The sequence below is a fragment of the Nipponia nippon genome, unplaced genomic scaffold (assembly GCF_047370975.1).
Source record: "Nipponia nippon isolate SJK-2023a ecotype South Korea unplaced genomic scaffold, ASM4737097v1 scaffold_3, whole genome shotgun sequence".
NCBI lineage: Eukaryota > Metazoa > Chordata > Aves > Pelecaniformes > Threskiornithidae > Nipponia > Nipponia nippon.
In genome coordinates this window covers 97,073,642-97,087,893 of record NW_028262347.1, presented here as the reverse complement: position 1 = coordinate 97,087,893, position 14,252 = coordinate 97,073,642, and the positions used below count along the sequence as shown (strand labels likewise).

The 14,252-nt window shown below is 37.6% G+C and overlaps 1 protein-coding gene across 3 annotated transcripts in view; it reads left to right on the top strand.

The window, feature by feature from the left end:
- Positions 1–14,252, top strand: part of NRG3 (neuregulin 3) — a 422,606-nt gene that overhangs the window by 395,576 nt on the left and 12,778 nt on the right. For 2 of the 3 annotated variants that reach the window (XM_087767347.1, XM_087767346.1), the window contains exon 7: positions 7,001–7,128. In XM_087767347.1, coding sequence (XP_087623473.1) covers positions 7,001–7,128 — 128 coding nt within the window. Of the gene's footprint in view, positions 1–7,000; positions 7,129–12,904; positions 12,908–14,252 lie in introns of all 3 variants that reach the window. The other variant, XM_087767348.1, reaches the window with a different exon arrangement.

Sequence of the window (14,252 nt, the reverse complement as noted above, 5' to 3'; positions counted from 1 at the left end):
GTTGTTGGGTTGTAATGTTGGCAACAAAAGGTAAAGTTGTAAAGAGCTTTTGTGATCCTTTTGTTCTAACATATAAAGTAGGTCTTGGTTAACACTAAGAATATGTTCTTTGCCTTTTCTCACTGTAATTCAGTGCAGTCTTTTGTCAACCCATCATCACGATGAACTATTTGATGTCTTCTGAGCAGCTGACAAACACATCAACAAGCTTTATTTAAGTCTTTTTCTTTTTCCATAACAACAGCCGTAATGGGTGAAGTAGCAGTTTGTAGATTCGAGATATTGGAGATTGAAAACCATTATTCTTATTTATTATTTTAATCCAAATTTGCTTTTCAGCTTTTAATGCTGTTCAGACTGGCATTATCAGTGCTGGTAATTAACACACCGTTTTCTTGTTCTTGTGGCTGCTTGTAGGCAGCTGTTTTCTCCTTGCCATTAATGCATTTTCCTTTTGGGAGCAAAGATACTAAGGAAGAAAAACAGAATGACCTTGTGCAGGATGTAGCATAACAGTGCAGGGTAATAATGGTTTCTATTGTTAGCAAGATTTTAGTGCAGCAATGCATGTAGGCAGTTCATGAAATATTTACAAAACTTAGCAGATTGGAGGGGAAAAAAAGGGCAGGGGGCATGGCGAGGCAGCAGAAAAGGACTTTGAAATGGTATTTCGTAGGAATGGCTGAGTGGCTCACCATCAGAGCCCAGAGATCTGCCCCAGGTGTATCGGCTGGGTGGGAAAGGGACCGGGCAGTGGCGTGGGGAGGAGAGCACTCCCGCTGCTCGCTCCTGCGGCTGTGCTGCCGCCTTTCTGCCAGTCACTGCCTGGATGTGATCTCTCTGCGAGTCTCATCTGCAGCTCCCATCACATGGGTTTGGGGAGAAATCTTAGTTCTCTTCATTTCCAGGAGCCAATAAAGAAACTTAAATAAATTAAGGTGGTTATTTTCTGGAGACTAGTCCTCTAGTCTGGCATTTTGGTTTATGTAATCCTGGAAGCCATTTCTTTTCCCACTCCAAGTGAGTGCTCCTCTTACATGGGAAAACTGTCTTGCTTGTATGTCACCTTTCTCTCTTTCCCTAAAAGATACTCCCATATTTTTCTCCCACCTATTTTGAATGGACCTGATGCCTTCAGGTTTTTCACCCTGCTTTTTCTTCTTCTATAGGGAAGAATGCATTAGTGTACACCTGAGAACAGTCGCATAAGGTTCCTTAATCTTGATGACTATTCTAATAATGTCTATTCTGAAAGAGCGATCGCATTTTGACTCAGAGGTTGCTACATTTAGTAAAGGATGCATGGATCTTTCTAAATGCTGTGTTGCTCTAGAAAGAGGTTTTACTTATTTCCCAAAACCCAGGGTATAGCAGTGTTTCAAGTGGTTTATGGCTGTAAAGAGCTTGACCAATCTCAGTGAAGTGCTTTTTCTCCTCATCATTCCTTTTTTCCCTTTTCACCCTCGACTGGACTTTAGGAAAATAATTATTTTTTGTTACTTATTTCCAAAGGCAATTTTGAATCTTTCTTTAAATGACAGAAGCCATGTGCATCTATAAAAATTGCTGTTAACAGAAAAACCACACATTTCATTTTTGAACCAAGTATTAAAATGAATTACAAATTTGCATTTTATTCTAGCCTAACTCATTATACTTGCAGCCTTTTGCATTACTGCAGAAGGAAAAGGACTTCAGACCTCAGTCCCCATGATATCCCACCTCTATGCCAATTAAAGCTTCTTTACAGTAGTGTGATTATGAGAACCATATACAAGGTTAAAAGCTCTGAATGTTTGCTTTTAAAACACTCTCCATTTGTATCAGAATTCTCCTGCTGCATCCTAGACTACAGGTTACCTTGCAGCAATCCTTATATCAAAAGGCAGTGTTTAAGAAATGGATTTGAAGTGTTGGACATTCCCCCAAGTTCATTAAATATCCATATGGCAGGACTGCTCTTTCAGATGTGGATATTCAAGTTAAGCAACAGGATATTGAGAAAAAAATGGAGCTGGCCAACTAAAAAATGTAGGCTTTTTAGAGCTCCCTTCATTTAAGAAGTGAGTCTCTTCGGGGTTCTTACCCTCTCTGGTCAGCAGGGTAAACACAAGTGAGGAAGAATGGCCACATCCCAGCACCTCCCTTGGCAAGCCCCGAGGTTGAGCAGGAATGCAAGGAGAGTTAGGCATTTACGTTAAAACATGGATGCCCCCCTGTCATTTGCTATATTGCAGGGAATAAAGCTTTTTGTTTGCGTTGACAATATTGTGAAGTATCACATGCTTTTCCTTCCCACACTCTAATGCATTACATCTTCTCCGCTTCCTTCCTCTGCTCAGTTGTGATTCTGTAAAGTAAAAAAAAAGTGTTAAATTTTGTCAGGACAGCTGTATTCTCTCTGAACTCCTGCTGCTCATAGCTGGTAATTGTGTTCACCTGTGCCGAGTCTATTTCTCTCAGTATCGATTCCATTATTTTGTTAGGGGTACAAATTAGATGAAAAATACTGTATACTGTAAGCAGGATTCATAAATAACTGTTTGAACACAGCCTCTAGTATTTCTGCTGAATCTCCTTCAAGTCCATTGCTTTTCCCAAATATTCTGGCAGCAACACACTTAATTTCTTGCTAGGTTTTATAGTGTCTTGGATTTGGATACTAATGCACTGGTAATCTTGCTATAATTCTTCAGTCAGGAAGAGATATATGTGCCAGTTTTTAATGCAGGATCTCTGAGGTACACAGGAGATTCTGATTTATTTCACCTAAAGCATGAAACTTAGGACTTCCTAGTATTATCTACCCCTTCCCAAAAAGATTATATTATCTTCAAGAGATATTTAACAAATGTGCTCCACAAGACTGCAGCAAATGGTTCAATGTCCTCATAGGCAAAAGGAAGTAAATTGTCATTCTCAGCTGCCCCTCTTAGAAAGACAAGTGCTCTGTGCCCCCTCATACAGTGTGCAAGGGGTGAGAGGAGGTGGTGTGGCCCTCCTTCAGTTTTTTGTAGTTCATCAGTCTTCATGAGTCTTAATCGTGTTCTTGATTACTAGCTCCTTTTTCCACCTTGACTACAGGGTTTCTTTAAATTCTCACAACTTGACAAACACGTCATGCGACAGAAAAAAAAAAAAAGCAGCTGAAGCTTTGCCATTCCTTTAGTGATTCTGAGACTTATCATGGTTATTTAAAGTGGCCTTTTTCACCCTTGTGGATTTTAATACCTTCTCCCATGGTACTAAGTGGATCTATTAATTCCCCATCACTTTCCTTCTGAGGTGGTTAATATGCTTTTCATGCTGTAGTGTGTGGTTTCACTTTTCACTACACTTCTTTCCAACAGCTTGCAATCACTAGCTCCAGGTTTCTGACATTCTGATATAACGAGGGGGAAAAAATGCTCTTTTTGTGTCTTGTTGCCTTTTCTTGATAGTAGTAGGAAATAAATTGGTTTTAGTCATTGTGATAGAAATGCAATTAATACATGTTGAGCAACAGATATACTTAAATCTTTTAAAAGATTACTGTGTAGTTTTGCCTGAGTTACAGTATGATTTACCAGCTAAGATCAAGAGCAAATTTCCCATTTCTGTATCGCATGACTCCTTAGGAAGAACTGCCAGAATAGACAAACTTGAATTTACTGTCCTCTGTCTAGAGCTAGTGTTGGCAACAAAACATATAAAGCATATGGAAACAGCTGTAAGGGCGTTAAATATACCACCTGATGGACTTCTGTGCAAGGTCAGCCCATCCAGAAAAATCACTGGCTCTTTACCTCCTTGAGGCACCCTCTCTGAATGTAATTTACAGCTGACCCTTCTGCCTTCTCAGTCCTTTTTGAAATGGGATCCTTACATTACCTCTCTTCCAATGCCACATGCGTTTCTGGACTTTGTATTATTACTCGTTTAGGGAAATCATTGAGGGGGAAGAGCTAAGAAAAGCCAGGGGGAGGTACGGGTGTTTTGTTTTGTATAACACTAGGACAAGTGTCAAGCTATTCTGTAACACTTGAGTGGCATTTGTTATCCATGGATCCTACATTTTGGAATAAAGAATACAAGCCATGGAGCAGGGGAATTACGTGCTCCCAGTTGTACAATAGGTCAGTGGCAGAGGCTGATTTCTTGTCTCCTGGCCCAGGCTGCTGTTGCAGATTCGTTTAGCATTAACTAGCAGGGAGTGGAATTTTATTGTCAAAGAGTTGAGCAGTTGTACATAACAGATGATTTTCTCCATGAAACCATGAAAAATTGAAAATTTGAAGAATGGTTTATTTTTAAATGCTATCATTATTCTTTAATTTATTTAGCCATATGCATCAGCGTTTCTCAGTAATTGCTCAAACAAGCACAAATAATTAAGCAAGAAGACAATAAAACTATAAAAAAAACCAGTAATACTGATAAGCTTTCAGTGATGCTTTCAGCCTACTGGAACAGTCCTTTGAAAGTGTTTCACAGCTTATTCTCCATCATGGCTGAGCATTCAGCAACTCACAACAGTCGGAGGGCTCCGCAGAGCTCAGCCCAGGTGAGAACTGGGCTGTGGAAACAGCAGGATGGGCTCTGCTGGGATACGGATGGGGAGTAATCCTATACCCTACTTCTGGGGGCACCAACTGATACTGCTGTAAACTCCTCAGACAAATCTGAAGATATTTTTCTCCAGAGATGATCTCAGAGAAGGGATGTGGCACTTACGGTTAAGCTAAAGGACAATAAACCCAACTGTGTTTAAACGTAATAAAATGTATGAATAATGTGATATATCCAAATAAGTTCAATTACATTGTTCAAAATCTCTGTATATTCACACCCTCAATTTAAATTATGATTCACGTTTTCATTGTAATTAATGTTATGGCTGTTACGGTAATTGTTAAGTGGTGTATCTGAAAAGGGCATAAAAGAAATGTTCAGTTAGGGGGAAAAAATATCCTTTGCAGGCTGTGCCTGGGTGGTGCTGGATGTTGGACCTTCAGTATAGTTTGCTAGTCAGCATCAGAGCGGCTTCTGGGGGTCCTGGTTTTCCTCAGTTGTGATGAGGAAAGACTCTGTATACCATCGCTCCAGCCCACATCCACCTTAACCATGGATGTAGCAAAAAGTGCAGCTTATCTCTAATTACCCTTCATGATTCACTTCATACTCATGGTCTTATAAGCCATTCGGACCTTCAATTTAATATCATGATAAACACAAAAAAGGATAGAAATAGATTCCTGGCACTAACAACCCATACTTTACATAGCTCAAATTGATTTAGTCAGGTCAGAAATCAAAGACAGTTTCATTTCTGCAGCTGGCAGGATAACTATTAAAGCTTAAAACCTTCACAGACATGAGTACCTTAAAAATCATGCTTCTGTCTGAATATTTTATCTACAACGTTTACAAGTGACAACTAAGATCATGGTAACTGAAAGAAATGAGAGTGGAATATGTTTCTTCTTATTATTTCAGTTGTGTTTGCTTCATGCATACAGCAACATTTTGCATATTGTCACTCTCATAGCCTTGCCTTCAGAAGAGCATAAGCAGTGATTTTGGCCCTGTTTATGTGGGTATTTCACACAACAGAAAGAGGGAGAAGAGCATTGGAGAAAAATTTGAAGATCTGTTATTTTATCTATAGAAATCAGTCATAAGAAGTCTGAGTAGATGGACTAAAATTGCATGTAACCCATTTTTAAAAGAGGAATCTTGTATGACTTTCCTTTTTTGCTGAAGCCTGGGGAAATGTATATAAGAATAAGTGAGAATCAGAAAATAATTCTGTATTTTTAAGGAGTTATTGGTCTTTTGTTAGACAACACAATAATTATGAAAAAGAACTGTACTTTAAAAGAAATCTTACTATCTTGTCCACTAATGTTTATGCTGTTGTATCATAGCATGGCATTTTTTACCACTGTGATTTTTTTATAGTATTATTATTTTAATTCATATTTTCTTTCTAAAATATTTAATCATGTAATAGCTTCCACAATACCAGTTTATTGTAAAGATAACGCAGATATATAGGTATCTAGTACAAAAAATACAAACTCAATACAGAAAGAAATGGATTAAAGAAAAATAGACGAATTAGTTTTAGTGCAGGTCACTGTAATGCAATGTAAAAATCTGCAAAGTGCAGTATTTTTCATACCAGAATGGAAATGTGAGTTAACCTCTCATATCTCTGCGATATTGCGCAGTAACCACTAACAACATTGATTCTTCTTCCAAGCCAAAATGCAGCTTTTTTTGTACTTTGACTTTCTGGCTCCATTCAGGATCAGAGACACAATTTTTGCTGAATTTCCAGTTGAATCACAAAGCAAGAAGAAAATCTGTTCATGTCTGGTGTCTGCTTTACAGACCTTTGTGTCTCACTATGTGCCCAGAGACTGCCCTACGCCTACAACTGTCACAAGAAGAATTATGTTTACACTGTTCTTACTAGCACAGATACTCCCAGGTCAAAAGTTTCAGACTTGTTCAGAAGGGATACCTGGCTCTACAGATAGGATTCAAATATTTTTCTTACTTATCTGATGATAGAAATGCTGTTTCAGTTTGGTTTTCATAGTTATACATGCTGATAAAAGCAGTGTTTGACTGAAATCACCAAAGGACCCAAGAAGGTGCTGACCGTCCTATGAGATGTGTTTTATGATCTCAGTCTCTGCATGGACAGCCACAAAACAAGGCTTTTATTGAAAGGGATCAGTGTTCCCTATCATTATGGGCAGATCAGTCAGTAATTTTGCTACTAATGCAGATATCAGCATTTTGATGTGAAGAAGGTAATGGGGATAATGAGTACTGGTGCTTTCCGCTATGTAAACAATAGTGAATGAATGTATTACTTGCAATGCCTAATTTTAATTTAAAAATGCATTAGAGCACTTCTTACCCCACTCCGATATGAATTCTGATTGAATAGCATCAACAATGTACTTTGCCTTTTGTGTATTAATTAATTTTATTCTCTGTGCCACAGTACTCAAAAACAGATAGGCATCCTCGGCCTATTCTGGACAAAGTTATGGAGTCTAGTTTTTCAGGCCCTCAGTCTTTCCCAGAGGCCTTGTCTCCCGACAGAGGAACCCAGCCCATCAAGCAACATAGGTAAGCAAACAGCTGTCTGATGGGAGATTTGGCAGGCTACGGAGGGATGTTGTTGAACTGGTGATACGTGTGCAGGATTATTATGTGCTGAGACTAGGAGAGATGCTGAATGATATGGTACTAACAGAGCCTCAGCCAGCTCATTAAGCAGATGTCCAAGCATTTTCTTAGCTGCAGACATAAAAGGCAATAACAATGCTCACCGACTTCATCTGCATTTTGTAAAAGTCCTGGAGGAAGCATTTAAAGACACCATCCAAGCTGTAGACACAGACCAGTGAATGAAACAACTGTAGTTTGAGAAACCATTAAAAACAAGACTTTCCTTATCGATGTTCATTAAGTTAATGACTCATTTGCTGCAGAAGGACATGGTTGCAAACTTCCAGCCTTTCTCCCTGTTTCTTTAAACAAATAATACTTGAAATGAATAATGACTTATTTATGAACACATGGTGGCCTTTGAAAACTAGTCTTTAAAAAGTTTGGATGGTTGTTTCCAAGAGGGGAAAAAAAGGAAAGTCACCCATCACTGGATGGCATTTGGATTAGAATTCTGCTTATAGTCTTTTTGGATGAAAAAGAGTGCTGATGCTTCATTACAGGACTAGAAACCAAACTCGTGTCTGGTATAAGCAATAGTGTTGGTGGAATGGCAGTGGTAACGTCCGGTACAGAGCACACTGAGAAAAAAGACTGAGAAAAATGAGCTCAGAATGTTTTTAGCTAGATAATCTGGAGGGGAAGACTTATTTATTAAAAGGACAATTTTTTAAAAAATTACTAAAAAAATAAGACTGGGATTGCATGAGGTTATGATCTAGCTTCTGTAGTATTTGGTGCATTTTCACCGCAGTCCCCAGTCAGCTACATGTTCCTTCTCTTTAGAATGAATGATTTGCTTAACCTACCAAAGTGCAGCATATGAGCCAGGAAGGGATATTTGGGTCCTATCTACTTTTACCTTGCTTAAGCCTTTAATTTGGCATGAAAAAATAATGCCAACTGTCATGTCGGATCCATTTCTTAGGGCTTATTCCTTATTACACAAGGATTTTCAAAATATGCTTAATAATTTTACTGAACATAGATGAACTATGGAACTGTTGCCTAGAATGCTTTCCACTGAAGTTCTGGGGGGAATTTTATCTCATTTAGTCAAAAGGTGAAGTTCAGAAAAAACACAGTGACATTCCCTTACTATTAATAACATGATTGCAGTATCCAAATTTGAAATGTTTTAGGTGCTGTGCCATGACATTACCTAAGCTTGAAAATGTGGTAATAAATTAAAGACTGAAAATATTTCTTAGGTTTATGAACGTCACTTAAAATAAAAGCTGAATGACTCTCTAGACTCCCTGTTTTCCATAGGGAAATTACAGAATAAGCCACACTGAATTTACAGTGAACTAATGTAGAATCCCAGATTGCTCATTATAACACCTTTGCACACAAAAGCTCTCTTTCCCAGAAAACAAACAAACAAACAAAAAAACCAACAGTCATCTTATTTGCAGATGTCAAGCACTGGAATATCTTAAGAGTCTTTTCTTCAGAACTGTTCTAAGATGTTGAATGACTAGCTTAATTTATAAAGAATTCTTTTTGTAGTGTTATAACTTAAGATTTATTATACAAGGCCCTTGCTTTATAAAACATGCAACAGATTTGAACATTTAAGACTTATAAGGCTGTCTTTAATTTATGCGCCATGTGACAGCTTCTTAATTTACTCGATTTCTTTAGTTTCTAAATAGTGTTCAGTGTGACCAAATGGTCAAATGTGGCCAAATGAGGAAGTTTCTTTTTTTACTGGGATACATTTTGTCCTAAACATCCCTTCATTCCATTCCAAACCTGACGTGAGCCTGGAACAATTACAGCAGCTCTGCAGGTTCTCTGCTGCTGTTAAACTATATTATTGTTTTGTTTCTGCTTGGTACGGAAATATTTTGTTCTGCATCCAGACCTGTTTTCCCTGCTGGTGTTTTCAAGGGCACTAATGATTGGTGGTTATTTCTTAAAATCAGGAGCTGTCTGTTTCCATTTTCTAAAACCAATACAATTTTGGCCTGGCAGTAAGATTATCAAGGTGGGGAATCATTTGGGGTTGCTGAAATTTGACTGACAGAGATCACCTAGTCATTTCACTCAGATGACTAGGTAATAGCAATTTTCTGTCTCTACCAACCTCAGCTTCATGCAAAGCATTACTGTGGAGATTGAATTGAAAATGTGAATCTCCGCTGAATCTTACTCCTAAAATATTTCACCTGTATTATGCACTGTTATTACAGTCAGTAGAAGAATTTTACATCATCTGCTTGCATAGGTAAAACAACTTAGTACTGTCAGAACTGGAAAGTAACAAATGCATTTAATCAGTAAACTTCCTGCAAAGTATACAATATGCTCAAATATTCATCTCAGAATATCTGTTGATTTTAGTAAGAAGAAAACCTGTACTGTCTTAATTTCTAACAGATAGAAACAAATAAGAGTTTTGTTAATTATGGGATCGAGTTGTGATCCCTTTGAATAGCTGTTTTCTTGGTAATTAGTCATCCTGACTTTCATTCATTGATTCAATCATTGATTTTAGAAGGATTCATTTCAGAGCATACCATGATGAAAGCCAAACGCAGAGGCTTTCAACTTAGAGCAGTTGTATTGTCTTACAAAAATGCCAAAATAGGATAAACTTACTCTAAAATTTAAAATAATTTGTTTGCATTTTAATGAACTTTTAACACCATGAAAACCACAGTAAAAACATTTTTTTTTTATTTAGTAAGCATTTTACTTTTTATGCTCCCAATATAATTGATTCCGTTTAACTTAAAAGAAAGAGTAAATTAAAGTTATTCTGTAAATAAGGCTATTGAATTTCAAACAAGTATTGATAAACTACAGCAACTAAGAATGTAAAGGTAGAGGAAGCCTGAAAGGGAGAAAGTATAAGGAATCTGATATTTTCCCAAGGAAAGAACATAGTTTTATGGAGATATTTACTACAAAGAATGCCTGAAAGGAATGGGGTGTAGGGGAAGAAACAAACTATATCACAGAGGGCAAGAATTCATGCTTGAAGTGAACATTTCCAGGTGTCATTAAGAGTTAAGAATTACTGGTAACACTGAAAGCAATCAATTGTTCTTGCTGTATATAGAAGAGGAGTACTATATAGGAAGAAGTAAAGCTGATGGTGGGACAGAGATAATATATGAAGCAGTTAGGGCAATCCTGAATGAATATATTTCATTTTTCAGTTAGAATGATTATTTGAGTATGAAGTCAGAATGGGAATAGAGTCAAATGTATGAAAATAGACATTACTACAGTCAAAGTGGAAGTAAAATGCAGAAATCAAAGCCCTCAAGTCAAGATGGTCTGGTTAATCTTGATCAAAGAAGTCTGGAAGGAGAACTGGCTCATGAAATTTCAAGTATGGTAGCAAAATGTGGCAAAATCTGTCAAAATGGGAGCTGTGCCATGTGATGATGTAATAACAAATGTCAAATATTTAGGAAGAGGAAAAATTTATTGAAGGAACTGAAGATCTATTATGTTGAATTAGACCAGTCAAGGCTTTAGGGCAAATGTGGGGGAAGCAGATGCTTTGAGTAGATGTAAAAAAGGCTAAAAATTATCATGAGGTTTACCAGCAGCAGCGCCTGCAACAATACACTGATGAGTTTCTTTGTGTTTGGTGTAGGTGAGCTAGATCTCTACACAGCCTTGGTCAACGTTTGATTTGTTGTCATGTGTCTAATGCCTTTAATGGCAGAAAGTAGAGGGAGGCAGAAAAACTGTAATGCAGGTATACAGAGGTGGTTAAAAGGGATATAGTCAGGAGTTGAGAAGGTAAGTGTTGGGCTGAAGACATTCACCAGTGGAGCACTAATGGAGCGCTCAAAGAATTAGTCAGCGTTGGGGACAAATTTTGTTTAATGCTTCTGTGCATTACTTTGGCACAAAGAAGTTGGAACATACCGAAAAAATCTGTTAATACATAGACTCAGTACGGATAAGGATCTAGATATAAAGAATGAATTGAATTGAATAACTTTGAAGAGTGGCATAACAGAGGTGGATTGAAGCTCAGCAGTACTAAATAAAAGGTTGTGCATTTGGGAGCTAATAACAAAATTCAAGAAACATATGAGGAAGAAAATGTTCAGTATATACTGCTTGGTCAAAGGATAACCAAGTCACAAAGTGATGCAGCTGTGCAAAAGATAAATACGATGAGGGGAAGTATTAATCAAGACATTTCCATCAGAAAGTCAGAAACATTAAAACCACTTGATGAGACACTGTTGCCACTTCATTTGAATATAGCATGAGAATACACCACTATTATCTCACCTGGTTAAAATGGCCTCCTGATTACTATGGACTCAAATTGCATTCATGAGCTAATACAAGGAATGAATAATCTGTGTTCCATAGAAAGTGTTACAGAGTCTGTCTCATTTCAGTCTTTGGTTCAGAAGACTAAAAAGAGTATATGACTGCTGCTTCTAAATACATCATAGAAAGCATAACAAGAAGTAAAAGACCTATTTAAAATGAAGGAGTATGGTGGCACATATGACAAATAGATGTATGCTGATCATAAGTAATTTTAAACTGAAAAGAAGCCTCAAAGTTTTCATTATAGACCAACTTCCTGGAGTAGTAGCCTGGTTATCATTGTAGTTTTAGGATGAAGGTTGGTCAATGCACTACAGCGAGTATATGATAAAGTTATGGTAGATGATTAAACTCAGTGCCACTGAGGTACCTTCAAATGCTCTGTTCCCTTTTCCTATTGTATGTATCCTATCCGGTGAAACCAGGATGGTGACCAGATGATATAGGTAGTGTTGAAGGATTTATGTAGAGTCGCAAAGTCCCCGATCAGCCCTGGCACGTTCTGTTCCTGAATACATGAATATATAATGGAAGCAAAAATGCTCCCATTTCAGAAATCAAGAGTAGATTTGTAGGTGTAGGATGGCTGCTGGAAAGCTTCTCCTGCATATGCGAAGGGAGAAGGGTTTTGCAAACAGCAGGCTACAGTCCCCCTCACCTGGGCTGAAAACCTGACCAGCTGTAATGGTTCATAAACACGAGCTAGGAAACACAGGTCATTGTGCCATTGAAGATTAGATGTTTTCCTACGCTGTAATCATGTACTAAGGCAGTACGTGATTATTTTGCAAAGACACAGGAAAAGTGATGTTTAAATGCTTGGGGTACAGGACGCTACAGAGAAAAAAGGGATAAAATTATTAAGTTCAGGTCTCTTATGCCACAGCTTTTTTGGCATAATATTCTCCTTACTATCTTAGTATTATTTTAATCACATACAGCTTTGTTGAAGTCCCAAACATTATGTTAACTTTCTTCCTTTGGGGAGCCTTCTACAACACAGGCTCCAACAGAGACGCGCTCATTGTGTGTCATCTTGTTCTTGTAAACAGTTTGACAAAAGGGCTTCGTGATACAGCATTGTTATTGTTGCATGGTATTTATTGAGAGTTGCTTATGTTCTCAGGTATAACAGAGCCTTTTTATTAAAACTGAAAATTGGTTGAAAATCTGAATAGTTGATCTGTACAAATGTTAGCAATAGGTTGTTTATCTTAGCCTAAAAATGTGGCTCCTAGGGAACATCAGAAGACACTGTCTATCTGGCGGCTAGCTCTGTCATTGGGGTATGTCTTTACTGTTTCTTGCAAGGACAAAACCCATGTCTTCAACACTAACGTTCGCATCTCATGATCAGTAGGTAATATAGTACGTAATACATTATGCCTCTCTGTATAGTTTTTGCAGGTACAGAGCCTTTACAGAGTGTTTACAATCAATTTTAGAACTTTCCTTCCTCCCTCAACTTTGCATCTTTCTTTTCATGAATTACAATCATGAAAATGGGAAAGAATAAGTAAAATAGATATACACACACCATGGTTATAAGCCCTATTTCTGTAGCTCCATTGTGTTTGTTAAGAAAGAAGGGAAGGATTGGGATCCCATCTAAAGTTTTAACGCTTTAATTGTCATCTTCTTGTTAATTCTTTTCATGCTCCTGTTGACAAAGTTACTCCTGAGTGTGTTCATAATGTGATGTATAATCAATTTTGTTTAGTAATTAACTAAAAAGTAGGACAGGAGGATTCCCAGAGTTACTATAAATTCACTGCAAGTCTTCTCCTCTTCATGAACACGGTTAACTGCACTTGGGACTTGTGTATGTGCCTTGAGAAGAGAATACTCCACCTCCTGAGACAGACATTGTTTTTACTCGGTTGCTCAACTTAAAGAAAATTTTCACACAAAACAATTTGCAACAATGAATCCTAAGTTCTTAATTAACTTGAGAGATGGTTGAACTACTTCTTCCAAACCATTAATTCATCAGAACTATATTTCTCCCTAGTTTATGCATTACTTGTGAACCAGTTCAAACATATTCTGATTTTTGTTATTCTGGAGTAATTCATTAGTAGATTTTAAAGACATATCTGCTACAGCTTTCCTTACTGGTCTGTTTTATTGAACAGCTCAGTTAGGTGGAGTGGTTTCTTTTACCCAGTTAGACTGGAGTACAGGGAGCACGAAACCATAATGGTGGCTAAAGGAGGATAAATTCCCTGAAGAAATCTGAAAGGCATTGTTTGCCTCAGAGAGAGGAACACTTCACGTGAGTAATAGAGCAGAAACCTGAGAGGGACTGTATTAACATTTTTGGAGGAAGAGTATGCTGACGTTCAGAGTAGTTTTGTGAAAAAGGAAAAACTTTATTATGCTGGAGTTACTTTTTCATAGAACTGTTTACCAAAAACTGTTACTATCTTGTCTTTGGTGCTTCAAGAAATGAGGGTTATCCTGCGGCTTGCAGCTGCACTGTCTGTAAATATTTCCTGGTCCTTCTTAATGAATTTTTTTTGTCCATGACCACAAATGATTTTTGTTCATTTTCTTCTCTGTTTTTTTTTTTTTTCTGTCAGAAATGTTGAAAGTATAAGAACCTCACATTAGCAACAAACCAGTTGCTTACAATCTGTCGGTGTTGGAGCTGCTGTGATTGCAGGAAGATGTTGGCATGTGCCAGATCCCTTCAGTATAACCAG